General features: G+C 32.5%; 1 protein-coding gene across 1 annotated transcript; it reads right to left on the minus strand.

The window, feature by feature from the left end:
* Window positions 1–6,314: 6,314 nt before the first annotated feature.
* LOC145587340 (chalcone synthase-like) lies at window positions 6,315–14,548 on the minus strand. The gene is made up of 2 exons (XM_081644067.1): window positions 14,371–14,548; window positions 6,315–6,802 (listed from the first exon to the last, which is right to left on the minus strand). Exons 1-2 carry the CDS (start codon window positions 14,546–14,548, stop codon window positions 6,315–6,317), a joined length of 666 nt encoding a protein of 221 aa, XP_081500193.1.
* Between the last annotated feature and the right edge of the window lie 581 nt (window positions 14,549–15,129).

The following is a 15,129-nucleotide window of genomic DNA, read 5'->3' on the forward strand; positions in this document are numbered from 1 at the left end:
TCAATAACAAACTTTCCTACAATTTAGCAATCTTTAAATTCTATTCAAAATCATTTTTTAAACGCATTCTACTAAGTATCAACTTCTAATTATTTTCACTTACATAAAACCTAAAATATAAAATACTTTAGACTTTATAATTCTCTTATGAAGTCTCTGCTCCGAGCCTTCATTCTCCAGCTTCTACTCCGAAGCTTCTGTTCCTTCAAAGGAACACTGCTACTGATCCTCTGTTTCTTTAAGCACTAGTTCCTTTGTCTCGAATAGTTATGCAATCTTGACTTATCAAACTACACAACTTAACAAGGCATTAGATCAATCATAAGTTTAACTTGTGTTATCATCAAAACATCAAGGGAAACACGTTATTTCTTCATTATGAATTGGTTCTACATACCAACATGTGTACCATTAATAACTTTTATTGTTGCACAAAAAAAAAAAAAAAAAAAAAAAAAAACTTTAAAACTTTAATTGTGTAGTTATTTTCTTGGTCTTTAATCTATCATGGATTCCAATGAACAAGGAAAAACCTCAATTTAAAATGCCTTAAAAACATCCATTAATTATATTCAGTGTGTTATTAAGGAGAAAACCATGATATCTATTAACTATACGCTATCACATGGTCATCCATGATATCCATCAACTATATCCAGTGCAATGGTGCAAGTGTATAGTAAATATTGTTCTCATTTGTGTTTAGATTTTGTAATTGGCCTCGTGACTTTGATCCTTCCCTTAAACTAATTGAAACCATTATTTCTATACTTCCATATTTAACTAATTGTAACCGGTGACTTTTTTTTTTTCTTTTCTTAATCTCTTTTGTATTAACCGAGACATTAAAAATATAATAGTTTTACACTGTTTGACTTAAATGTGAGAATGTATTATATTGAACAATTCTTATTCATCCAATCTTCAAATAATTGACTATTGTGCATTGAAATTGTTCCGATTTCAAATTTTAAATGTTATTAATTAAGAAGTATTGTACCAATATAAATTTATTATGAATGATAAAAGCCTAACAACTATTTAAGGTTGCATCACTATACCCACAATCACCCAAAAAAAAAAAAAAAAAAAAAAAAATCGGGGTTTTGCCCGAGTCATGAACTAGTTATTTATTAATTTCCAAACGTCAAAGTGATAGAGTTCAACTATTCATCTAATCAATATTTATGTATTTGGTTTTCATAAGAAAACTTTATGTTAGGAAATTAGGTGGTATGTTGTTTGAGTAATGAGAACTAATTAATGAAAACTAAGAACGAGAAAAATAATAATAAAGAAGATAAACATAGAACATATAAGGATTTACGTGGATTGATCAAATTAGACGTGCATTTATAGGAGGGGAATTTGATAGCTTCTTCAATTCAATATACTGGAGAAAGAACAACAAGAATATACAAGGAGTCCTATTTTTTTTTCTAATGGCTCAAGGGTGTAACCTAATTAATCACCTAAAGGGTCCTTTTATAACATAACATAAGAAAACTCTAATAAACCGTAACTCAAGTAGAACACTAAAAGCCTTCATAGGAGAAATTAAATTTTAAGAAACATTCTATAAAGCACGTTATGCTTTAACGTGACTAAAAACACTTTATTCGTCCATGCAAGCACGTGCGTGCATATAGAGCACGCCCGTCCCCATTCCAAAAGATCAAGGTAGAAGATCATCTCTTATGCAGCACGGACATGCTGGTCGAGCGTTCGTCATGAAATTTCAACTTTGGCACATCTTTGTAAAATAGCTTAATCATATGTAACTTTCTCGTTTCTCATTGAAATTGGACATATGACTAATAATTGTTGGAAACTCTTAAAACAAGTTACAACCTTATGTGCATTCGAAGATTACGTGGCATTCGAAGTCAACCTTATGCCATTTCACTAGATTTAGAGTCACAAATAACACCTTATGTGGCATCATGTGATACTAACATAAGGATGACACATATCGACATAGCTTGAAGTGTGTGCCTTTATGTTTGAAGTATTTTCTTCCGTCACGTGTAGCCTTTTTTCACTTTCTTTTTTAAGCCTACAAACAAGGGTTAATAATAATTTATGTTTTAAACAATAAACAAATCTAAGGATACAATTTAATTTAAACTACCAGCATTTTGGATCTTGAAAGGCCAAAATAATCTCAAAACCTTAATCAAGCAATTTTTCGGCATTAAAATTGAAATTTTTAAAGGTGGAATAGTGGGACAACTAACTGTTTTATTGACAAAAATTGTTAGTTAGCAAAATCAAAAAAATTTGGTTTTTAATGGTAGTAAAATATCAAATTTGTTTCGGATAAAAGCAAAATTAAAAGTGATTTTTTCAAGCTAAGGTAGTAAAAGTCAAAATTTCTCAAAATAATTCAGATTTAAAACCTATAATCATAGTTTGATGCATGGGATCATTGAAGAAGTGAAATTAGCATGAATTTTTCCTAGAATTACGTACTTATTCTAAATTATTAGAAACTGATTTCAGATCACGATCGAAGTTTTGTTTTTTCTTTTTTTTCTTTTTTTTTTTACTTCAATGTAGTCTTCAAAGACCTTCATCTTTTGACATCGTTCACTATACTATAAACGGTTATTAGGTGACAAGTTCTTTGTGAAGCTAAACTACTAGTGCATGATGATTGTTGACTTTACAGTGTACAATAAGTTAGTAATAAGGCAATAGATGGAGGTTTAATATTGTAGAAATATATATAATAGGATTTTTTTAGAACCTACCTAATAAAATTTATAATTTATGATAAACTACCTAATAAAAAAAAATGTTGTAAGAAACTATTTATGAAGTAACTAGGGGGTCTAAAGCGCGCGATATGGTTAGCCCTTTGAGAAGAGTAATTGCAGTTGTATGTCTGTCACTAATGTATATGGTATTTTGTTGTAATTATTTGTAAAAATGACTTTTTGTTCATGATTAAGGTTTACACATTACTCAAAGTAAATAACAATTTTGAAAAAAAGTCTCTAATTTTTAAAAGCTAGGAAAAATACCCTAACTAAGTTACTAAAAAAATCTACAAGTATTCTGTAATATCTAAATAATTCAATAATGTATATACGTAGTATTATTTATTAGTACACACTAATATTGGAAGGAAAAAAAAAACTATTACCATTCCACGGTAGGAAATATATTTTAACTAAGCTACAACAAAACTAAAAGTATTCGTAACATCTAAATAATTCAATAATGTAAATATTACGAAGTATTTATTAGTACAATTAATATTAATTGGAAGAAAAAAAAACTATTACCATTTCACATATACTTATCTAGTTAGGTACTAATATCTTTTTTTTTAATTGGGGGCAAATTGGTAAACAAACATTTTGAGGGACATAGTTGTATTCACACTATTCATAAGAGCATTCTCATACTATAAGGTAGGAAAATGTTGTAAAAGACTACCTGTAGCTAGATTTCCCATGTTGGCCAATTATTTCGACATTGACCCACCACCAAAAAAAAAAAAAAAAAAAAAAAAAAAAAAAAAAAAAAAAAAAAAAAAAAAAAAACCCTCTTTAGGTGTTTTCAGGGTTGGAAGGATGGTTTCAGCCTACTGTAGATTGTTTCATTTTGGATTGTGTTGGTTTTGGGGATGAAAGTGGGTGATTTTGGAGTTTTTTTTATGGTGGGTCAATGCCAGAAGTCGGTCAAAGATTGATTTCGGCCAAAGGTAGTTTTTTACAACATTTTACCTTTCATTAGGTAGTTTCTTACAACATTTTTTTTATTAGGTAATCACAAATTATGGATTATTTGGCGGTTTCTCACAAAAAATCCTAAATAATACTACTTCCTCCGTTACGTATTATCTACAACAAACCTTGTTGCACGTTTCCCAAGACAAAATTTGTTAATGGTTAATTAACAAAATGAAGGGTATGTGATTAAGGATAGGAGAGAGAAAGGGGGATAATTAATTATTCAAGGGCCACGACTACTAACTGCCATCCTCTCCCAGACACCACCAGTACACCACCAACACTAGGCCACCAGAACACCGTACCACCAGAACACAACCAATATACCACCAACACCAGTCACACACACCGTAACCACTCTCTCACCACCGTAACCACCCATCCTGCAACCACTCTCTCACCACCAACACCGTACCACCAGAACACCAACACCACCATCGGAAACCACCAAAACCCACCTTGCTGCCACCATAAACCCCGAAACGCAGCAATCACCCAAGATTTACCAGACCCACAACCACCCAAAACCGACAAGGCGCGACCACTAAACCCAAAACCCGCAACCTCAGCTCGTAAACATCCTCAACCCTCTCCTCTCCCACCCAGTCAACCACCCATCGTCTCCCACTCACTGAAACCCACAACCACCCACTTACCCTCCCCTCTGCCCAAAATCCACAACCACCCACCTCCCCCCTTTCCCCGAAGTCACCACCAACCACCCTAAAATATGAAGAAAAAAACTTAAATTTGGAAAGTATTACCTCCTCATTGCTAATTTGGGGTTTATTTGGTCAAATTTGACCATTAAAACTCTAGATTAGTTTTCATGGTTATATTTGACCATAAAAATCTCAAATTTAAGCTTTAATGGAAGAGGAAGTAGCGGCGACGACTTTAATGGAGGAAGAAGTGATGGCGATGACTTTAATGGAGGAGGAAGTGGCGGCGACCTGATCTTAAGGTGGTGGTGTTGTGGTGGTTGTGAGAGAAGAGAGAGAAGATTGGTGTTGAGGGTGGCTTGAGAGAGAGGAGAGAGAAAATAGTCACTATTTTTGGGCGAAAATCTGGGTTCGGGGCTGAAATCAGCTATAATACGGGCTTAAAAATAATAAAACCGAGCTACTAATCTAATTAGCAACTTAAAACCTGAAAAATTAAGCCATAAAACACCTTGAAAAATACGATTATAAAAATAAATGACTAAGGCTCCGATACCGCTGTTGGGTTTCGGTGAGTCCGACCCACTACGGAAGGAAACCCGAGCCAAGATCACACTCACAATAATTTATAACCATAAAACATAATTAACTTAAACAACAAGATTAAGAAAGATATTAATACCTTTGGCGTGTGCTTCGCTCACTAATTGAGCTCTTACTTCGAAAGCTCTTAGCCCCGCTCACACAAAGACCTCCAATGAAGTCCACCCGCAACCCGAGCACCGAAAATGGTCTATTGCTTAGGAGTTAGCTAAGCCCGACCTAAAACCCGAGTAATTAATTGTGTTCAAAATTTTTCACAATGGTGATGCCTTTTTCAACACTTACTCAAGCAATTTTCCCAATACCCCAACTTGGGTATTTATAGGGAAAATCAAGAGTGAGAAAAGCTCACCCATCAATGTGGGAGATTTGATTTTTCCATTTTATTTTAAATCTAAAATAAAATTAATAATCAAGCTACTAATAAATCAATAAGTGGCAAGCTCACGTGAGAGGTTAGGTGAGGACCATTTGGAGAAGGGGGGGGGGGGACCAAACTTGCTCCCCACTCCCTCTCCCAAAACCGGCCAACACACCACCAAGCCCTCCATTTAGCTCGCGCCACGTGGCAGCCCTACACTTGGGCACCAAGGCACCCAAGGTGGGCTGCCACGGCTGCTGCCCCCTTCAGCCCAACAGGCTTATGCGTGCGGGCTGTTAGATGCAGCATGCTAGCACGCCTCGCACTTGGTGCAGGCTGCTAGCCGCAGCTTGCTAGCAAGCCTTGCACATGGTGCGGGCTGCTAGCTTCGGCTTGCTGGCATGCCACGCACCAAGTGCGGGCTGCCAGCCTCGGCCAGCTGCTAGCATGCCTCGCACATGGTGCGGGCTACTAGCTGGCCATGCTAGCCAAGGTGCGCTAGCATTGCTAGCCACTTTGCTAAGCCATATGCCCCTAGCACTCGGGCATTCCAATGCTAGGGGTATTTTAGTCATTTTGTTGATTTATTAGTAATTTTCTCGTCTCGTCTTTATTATTTTCGACTCGACTTCCGACGCTCGGTTTCGACGCTCCAAGCTCGAATTTCCGACGTCTAAATATTAATTACTCGGTCGACTCATTAATTCCTTTTGAATTAATTCGTCGCATCGGTTCGTTAGTTGCTAGGGTGTGACCCGAAGAGATCAATCAAGATTAAGCTGTAATATTAATTATATATTAATATTACTGATCGGAAGCGGCCTCCACCCAAGCATTCCGTTCACTTGACCTCACTGAATAATTAGCTTTCTAATAATTTCGAACCCTCTATCAGAATAATACACTTGTTCGAAGGACACCATTCCTTTCAATCTCCCACTTGTCCTTTCAAATCAATGCCGCAGCTCCATTTGCGAATAAGGTGTGCGGCAAGAGATTAGTATCATCGGGAGCATGGTAAAATATAACAGTACTCAACTCTGCGCATACAACCAGAACACGAGCTCCGCGTTCGTTTTCAGCCATGGACTTGGCTATACGAAAGAGCGTACCGCCAGAGTGGCAGCCACCCTGGCGGAGAACAAAGCGCTTGATGGAAGGCGAAAGGCCGAGGAGCATGGCGAGGTATTGGTCAGCAGCAGGGGTGTCGAAGAAAGTGTTGGTGCCAAAGATAAGATGAGTGATCTTAGACGTGGGTTGGCCCCACTCGGCGATGGCCTTATCAGCGGCTTCTTTGCCGAGTTTGGGGACTTCAGTGGCGAGGATAGCTTGACGGGCTGATAAGGAAGAAGCCTTGCGATCGCACATTATAGGGTGTTCTTTCAAGGTCTCTTTGATTACATGCATGTAATGTTTCTTAATCATTGACTTATTGCCTGCAAATAAACACGAGATATTAGGAAGACTATTCAATGGCTACAACAAAATTGTAGCTATTGTAATTAGTTTTAATCTTGGCCCTATCAATAACTTAATACTAAAACAGACACCGGGTGTGACACGTGTCACATCTTAGTACTATTTTTTCCCTCCAAAACTCCCCTTCCCTTTTTAACCTTTTTTTTTGTTAATATTTTATTCTATAATAATATCATTTCAAATATTTTATATTATCTTTATGACAACTATATATTCCTTTTTATATTTGGTGATCATAATTATTTTATATATATACATTTACCTAAATAATTATTTCAAATTCTTTCAAAATAAAAAAAAAAAAAAATCTCAACTCCTTTTTAACTATATTTTAAATGGAGTATTATTATACTTTGCCAAAAAAGTTATAATAAATTGATTCATATAATAAATGTCAAAGAAATTACTTTAAAACATCACTTAATTTTTTTTTTTTTCAAATACCTCTAGCTAATATTTTAATTCAATTTCAATTCAATATAACTATATATTCAAGTTAATTACAATTTTATTTATGAAATTTTACTACTGTACTTACATATTATCACAAACTAATATATTGCTATAAAATAAATGTTGTGTTTAACAAATGATTTTTTAGATATAAAGGCGATATATTATTTGTAATTTTGTGTATGTTTGCACTTTTGCTAATAATTTTAATGGAGATTTTAGTTTGTTGTTTGATTGATTTTTTATGTTTATTAAAAATGTATTTATAAATAAGTATTCACTAATATGGCCTGTAACACCCCCAAATCTCCCTCTACGGAAATACTAGTATAATACATATAATTATACCGTAGAGATAGGAATCAAGCTCGGGATTTTGGTGTTCCTTTTTCACCACTTTCGTGATGTTCTCAGTAATATGGGCTAACTACTTAAGGACCTTCCCAACTTTGGAACCAGTGCGCTTACTTTTCACTTGGTCTCTCATTCTTGCAGACATACTTCCTGGGTTTAATTATCACACTTTGAAAATTAAAACAAGTTTTATCATATAAGCATTTAATTCACTTAACAACATAGAGAAATTTCAAATAATTCATTTTATTTCATTAATAATTAATGAAAATACAACTTTGTCATTTAGGACAATTATTGAGACACCAAACAAAACCATAGTTCAAAATCAATCAATCAAATAACACTATGAGCATAACCATCTTCACTAGGATCATAATCCGGATCCTCACTTCTATTACTCGGTTCGGCCATGAAAGTTGGGTTATAACCACTATAGCTTGGAATAAGGCCTGATGAGCTTGACCCAGATTTAATTATATTTCTGTCCGGGCCAGGAGTGTAACTTGGGCTTTTTGTTGGGCTTACATCCCCACGAGGTTGGCTTGAAGAAGCCTAGGGGTTTTGGGCTCTTTCTTTTGCAGTTGAGAACGAGTTCTGGGCCTTTTTGCAACATGGAAATGGACTTTTGGGCTAGGTTGTTCTGAAGATTCATAGCTTGGAGTTTGGCTAAGAGAACGGTAATGCTTGCTCCTACCAAGAGGTGGTATGGACTCATCACTAGATTCCACATACTCATGTCGCTTCTTTGGGTATGAAAAAGGTACTTGGGCATTTAAGAAGTACATTTGGTCATTAGGTCCAAAGGTTCGATCTTTTGGGATCGTGGGAATTTTCACAACTTTCCTCCTAGGTTCATACTTGCGCTCCACATAGTGCAAGTCCCTCTTAAGGCTAGACATGGTTGCTAACCATTTCCCTTCATGATGATGCTTCTCATTCCACATTGTTCCATCTTCCTTGATCACATCCCCATATTTGTCAAAGAGAGGTTGGTATTTCTTAATCCTAGGTAAATGGGCTAAAGCCAAAAGGACCATCCAAGGTTGTTGGGTCAAGGCTTCCTCACCATACTTCTCACAAAGGGTCAAGGCCAAAGTACAAATTCCAGTCATGAATTCACTAACTGAGACTCCACTATCTTTCAAATAATGAATGTCAAAATATTGATGTCTCATTTGATCAATCTTTTCCATCTGTTTCACACACACACATGCAAAACAATTAATTAAATGCCAAATCACACAAACAATCCAATTCAAAATCCATTTGCAATAAGCAATTCATAACTCAATAAACCAAGTATAACTCAAAATCACCCAACCATGGGTAATACTCCAAAATTTCGGAACCCCCTATACTCACTTCAAGGTGTTTTCACACCAACTTTAATGCACACATAATCGCATACTCAAGTTTTAAATAATTTCAATTCTTTTTATTTTCGAAAATAATAAATACGTACTTGAATCATGATTATAGGACGGTCGAGCCCGCGTCTCCCAGGAAAGTTACCTACGACGTTGAGGAGAGCCTTTCCTAGACAGAGAGTCGTACCCATTATAGGCCTCCGTAGAGAACTCGAGCATCCTTTTCTCATTCATCTTTCCACAAATAGGAAAATAGTTTTTAAGTAAAATAAGGCTTTTAACTCATACACAAATGCGAAACTCTATCTATCCTATATGCCCTCTTAAGTCTACCCACAATTTTAATTACTATTCCAATTTTAATCTTTTTAGGACCTTGAAAACTGATACCACTTTGTAACACCCCCAAATCTCCCTCTACGGAAATACTAGTATAATACATATAATTATACCGTAGAGATAGACTTAGGCGTATTACCGCCGCGTGATTACGCAAGGCTACTCAACTTACTAACAAAATCATACTTTGCAGTGGAAACTTCAAAACTCTTCTTTATTAATAATAACTATAGATAGAAACCAATGTTATGAGTACTCAATTTAAATACAAGACCAAAATTCCTAATTTAGTGAAACCAAATCCCGGGACTCCAATGCATCAATTATTCACTCCACCTGAAATAACACTGCTTACCATTACGGTAAACAGGGCGAACCAAAACAAATAAGAAGTACGGGTTAGCAAATATGCTAAGTACGGTAAGTGCAAGATAATTAAATTCAATTTATTTGCAAACATGCTTTTGAAATCAATTCCAATAATTATTCCAATAATTCCAAACTCATGATTCAAAACCAATTCTCAATATCCAAATCCCAATAATCAATAAAACCAATTCCAATTATTTTAAAACCAATTAAACCAATTTAACCAATTCCTCTCCCAAGTGTGCACATCCCCCAAGCTAGTCTCCTTATGTTACAAGGCTATTCTTGAGGAAAGACCCGGTCATACAAAGTCCAAGGCCTTATCAATAAACCAAATCCGCATAGTGGGATTACCAACATGCTTATAAGGCATTAATAATAATAATAATAATAATAATAATTCAATGGTTCAATAAATCCTTTTAGTATCCAATAAATTCCAATATAATTCAAACTCTTTTTTAATAATTCCACATACTTTCAAAATCAAAACCTTTTAAGTAGATACTTGAGAATAAAATCTCATATTAATAACTTTTCAAAATCAATAACTCTTCCTTGAAAAAAAAACCTTTTATTTGATTCAACAAACCTTTTAAAATCAAATCCTTTATTTAAACACCATAAGTAATTCAAACCATTTAAAACATGATTTAAAAATCAATCATTCAAAATTCTTTTATTAAAATCAATATATTCAAACATAATTTATTTCAAAATCATAATTCAAATCAATTTAATTCAATCACCAATCAAATCATGTAAAACATGTTATTCAAACCAATCACTTTCAAAGGTATCTAGCCACCTAAACGTACCTTGATCCTTGCTTAGCCAAAAACACTTCAAAAGAACTCTCAAGTAGCTTGATCAAAAACACCCTACAAATAAATATAACCTTAATTAATATAAGGTTAACAAATAATCACAACAATGAAATTAAAAACCCCCAACTATATGTACATGAACCTTTTAAATTAATTTTCATAAACATCATTAAAAATCTAATTTATATAATTAAAACTACTCATAATAATTTTTATAAATCCCCCATAATAATAATAATAATAATAATTGAATAAAAGAAGAGAAAGAGAAAAGATAAGAAACCAAGGAAAAGAGAGGAACTGGATTTTCGTTAGAAAGAATAGGCAGAACTTGCAGAGGCTATAACTCCTTCGTATAACTCCTAATTGGGTGATTCTTGAGCCTAACCTCAAGGATTTTTCGAGAGGAACAATCTTCTGTGAAACAGCAATACCCCAAAAACTGACCAGAAGTGCCCGAAAATTGGCTTCAAAGATAAATGGGATGATTTGTGTAAAAAGAGGAGAAGAAAAGAAGAGAATTGGTGTGAAGAATGTGAGAGGTGTGGAGGGGTATTTATAGGCTAGCTCATGCAAGAATTATGGTAAGAGAATTTGGGAAGAATTATGGTAAGTAGGGTTTAAGGGATTACTTGGAGAAGTGAGTAAAGATTTAAGGAAAGTTTTGATATTGAAGAGATTGTGTATAATTGAATATGGAAGGTATGATTGTCATGAAAAATATTAAGGAAATTGGAATTACTTGGGGAATAATTAAGAAAAATAGATGGCAAGAAAATATAATGATTGGATACTAAAAAGATGGAGAATTAGATTTAAGGAAAATAGGAGATTTTAAGGAGATAATTAAAAATACAATTTACCAAAAATATTTTCCCAAAATCTACATGGGATGGCCGAAATTTTTGAGCTTTCCTAAGCTCATATTTTCGGCCCTCCTATTTAGTACTTTAGGAAATTATTTTGCTAATTTTAAGGAATTAAAATAATTGTGTAAATAATATTTATTGTAATAAATAATTAAATAATAAAATACCAAATAATTTAACTAATAAAATCAGATTTTCTCTTAGGAAAAACCAAAATTTATTAGCCAAATAAATGGGATTTTCGGACTTATTAAAATAATAATAAAATATAGCTTTTGCCTTAATTAAAATATCCAAAATATATAAATAATCTGGTTTTTAAAATAGGATAAATGGATAATAAATCTTATCCAAAATAATAATTTGTTTTTAAAATACTTTTGGCGCCAAAATTCAAATATCGTTTTGGCTCCAAGATTTAAATAGTAAGTTAAATTACTAAAATACCCTTTTTAGAAAATAATAATTAATTAATTAATTAGGAAAATACATATAAAAATACGGGGTATTACATGGCCACTAGACCTGATGAAGCCCCGTCTGAAAAATTCTCGAGTTCGGGCAGACAAAAAAAATCCATTTTTTAGATATTTGTTGCTTTGCCTATTTATATATATTATGACATTATAATTTCTATGTATTTGATTTGTATGTTTTATCAAATTTTAATTTTTGGATATAATTAATTTTCTTAAAAAAATTAGACTTACGTGCATGGAGCTCTCTCTCTCTCTCTCTCTCTCTCTCTCAATGCTAGAACAATCTTGTCTATTTATCCAATTGACTTTTAAGTTTTTATAAGATATTTTTTTAAAAAAAAAAAGAATAAAAAAACAGTTCTCTTCATTATGATTAAAAATATTAAATTGAACTTTTCCATTGACGCAAATACTTGCAAATTATAAGTTCAAAGGATTCTCCCATCTCCACTTAAAAACTAACATTTTATTGTAATTTATTAACAATAAACCTATAATCCTAGTACTCTACCACATTACAGAGTATATATTACAAGGTCCATAATTTTTGCATCAAATTTTTCAAAGAGCGATTTATTTTCCATTCAGGAGAACCAGAGAAAGGAAAGAAAAAAATTAAAGATGAAGGTAAAATATCATGAGATTTGTCTCTAATTTTCAAGAATTAGTTTCATCCTTCGACCAAATTTTTTAATATTAAAAAGTTGATTTTTTTTAAAAAAAATTTGTTGATTAAATTTTTTTTTTCTTATCTCATTTAATTTTTTTTCTTTTTTTTTTTTTTTTTTTTTTGGTTGTGGTTGTGGTTGATAAGATGTATTTTAAAGTCAATTTAATGGATGAATATGATGAATTTTATTAAATAGACGATTGAGATTCACTCAATCACAATGACCACAATTTTATTGTAGCCATTTAAAAACTTTCACGAAATATTAATCATGTTCAAATTACAAAAATGAAAAAGGTTTGATTAATTTACAAGTGGTTGACTTTCTGTATGATACGACTATTGGAAGTATAAGATATAGCTAAGCATGCATGCTGTTTCCTAATCATTTATTAATTACATGCAATTATATAGAAGTCAATGTCTTATTCAAAGGAAACATATTAGTCGTGATTGTAATTGAATAACTTTCTGATAAAACCAAAGGGTTATCTAATCAACTTTGTCCTAAATAATACAAACATAAAATTCAAGCTAGTCATATCATAGTACAATTCCCAAATCTGAGAATTGAACCAAACCAAAACATGTCAATGGGTTCCAAAATTGTGGGAATTGGGTACATGGTCAACAAATCATTTAAGATATTATTATAATACAGTGCATAAATTCAGTTTTAGGCCATGCTTTACTCAACTTAAAATAATAATATATATTCAAAATTAAATTTAGTACAGTAAAAAAAATTTAAATTCTGTAAAAAATATATATTATCTATAATTTAAAGAAAATATATAATCGAAAATCAATAAAAATAATAAGTTTTAATATGTAAAAATTATTTCATTTTAGCAAAAATAATTGTAGTTCAAAAAATTTAATTTTAGTTCAACATAAATAAGGTGAAAAGAGATGTGTACCATAATTTTCAAAATTTATCCTATCTAGATAAAGAATATACTATTTTTTCTTACTTTTAATGTAAAATGAAAATGTTATACATAGCCCTTAGGGTTACACATAAGAAGTTAAAAATGAAAAAAAAAATGAAAATATAACATTAACTACACTATTTGTCCGTGATTTTGACATACATTCCCAATTTAATTAATCAAATAAAGACATTTATTAAATGTTTATTCATAGCCCTAAGGACCACATATAACATTACCCTATATAAAATACGAAGTGAGATATTACAACTAAGTTATGTACTATTTATTTATGGAAAATGATATACATAGCCCTTAGGGCTACATATAAACATTAAATTTACACTTGAAAATCGTAAAAAATTAAGAAATCATGAAAATATAAATATTCATTACACTGATTTACGCGTGTTTTTGTCATGAATTCCTAATTTTATACAATTTTCAAGAGTATATTTAATGCTTATATATAGCCCTTAGGGCTACATATAGCATTACCCTTTACTTATTTATCTATTTTCCCTACAATTACTTTAATTTCCCAATTAATTTTGGATAAGCGCGTAGTTATTTAGGAGAAAAAAGAGGACGACACACTTATTAGTCTAGCTAGCTAGTTTTCGTATTAAACCTTAGCCTTTACAACTTCTGATATCTAAGGATCATGTACAGTCCAACTAGATAACTAAAGTAGGTTATCCTTATTCTTCCCCTTCACCCTTGCTTCCAAGGGACCCGACCTCCTTAAAAAATTTCAAAAACTCATATAAAATTAACTAAGTTTAATTAGATCATTCACATTATCTACAAATATATATAAACAAGCAACAAGAGTAAAAATGAAATAGAAGCAAAGGGCATACACATGCGATGATACTTGCTCTTGAGACGGGTTAAATGTTGGCTATTGGTAATACGGAAGTAGTACTCAGGATAGTCTGCCTGAATAAACTCATTTGGTGGATTGGCTGTGCCCATAGCCAGGATAGTGGCCGGACCATTTGCTTTTGGAGGCATTGGAATCTCATAAATTGAACCCATTTTCTTAGGTTATATTTAAGCAAAGCTAGGATTTATAACCAAATGAGCTAAAAATTCTTAGATTATATTGATGCTAGGAGTTGTGAATTTATGGCAAGGCAATCAAGCCTTTATATAGTAGTAATTTATTGAATGATATCTATATATATAAAATAATTTAATTGTCATAAATTGTCACTAACATGCATCAATACAAGTCACCTCAATTTATTTTACGTACGTAATTTTGGGTTGATAGCTATTTAACTAAACTAAAAATTACTTCGTTGATTCATTCGACCAATCCCTATATTTTTCCACTATAATTTTTGGTTCTCATAGACTTTTACACTAGAAGTAGGCATTTGGATATTTCTTTGTATGATTTCTTATCTTAATTTTTAAATCCCAAGTCTAATTTTAAGGAGATTTAATTTGTACGTAAGACTTGTCAAATTCACGTTTATTAATTATTATTGTAAGCTTGCAAGTTCTTGAGTTATTTTTTTGTGTGATTGTGACTTGGTAGCCTTTGACTCAATTTTAAAAAGATTTTAGATTTTTGGGAGCAATGTATTTACGTATTTATTAAAAAATTTTGA

Source organism: Chenopodium album, chromosome 17, assembly GCF_948465745.1.
Source record: "Chenopodium album chromosome 17, dcCheAlbu1.1, whole genome shotgun sequence".
NCBI lineage: Eukaryota > Viridiplantae > Streptophyta > Magnoliopsida > Caryophyllales > Amaranthaceae > Chenopodium > Chenopodium album.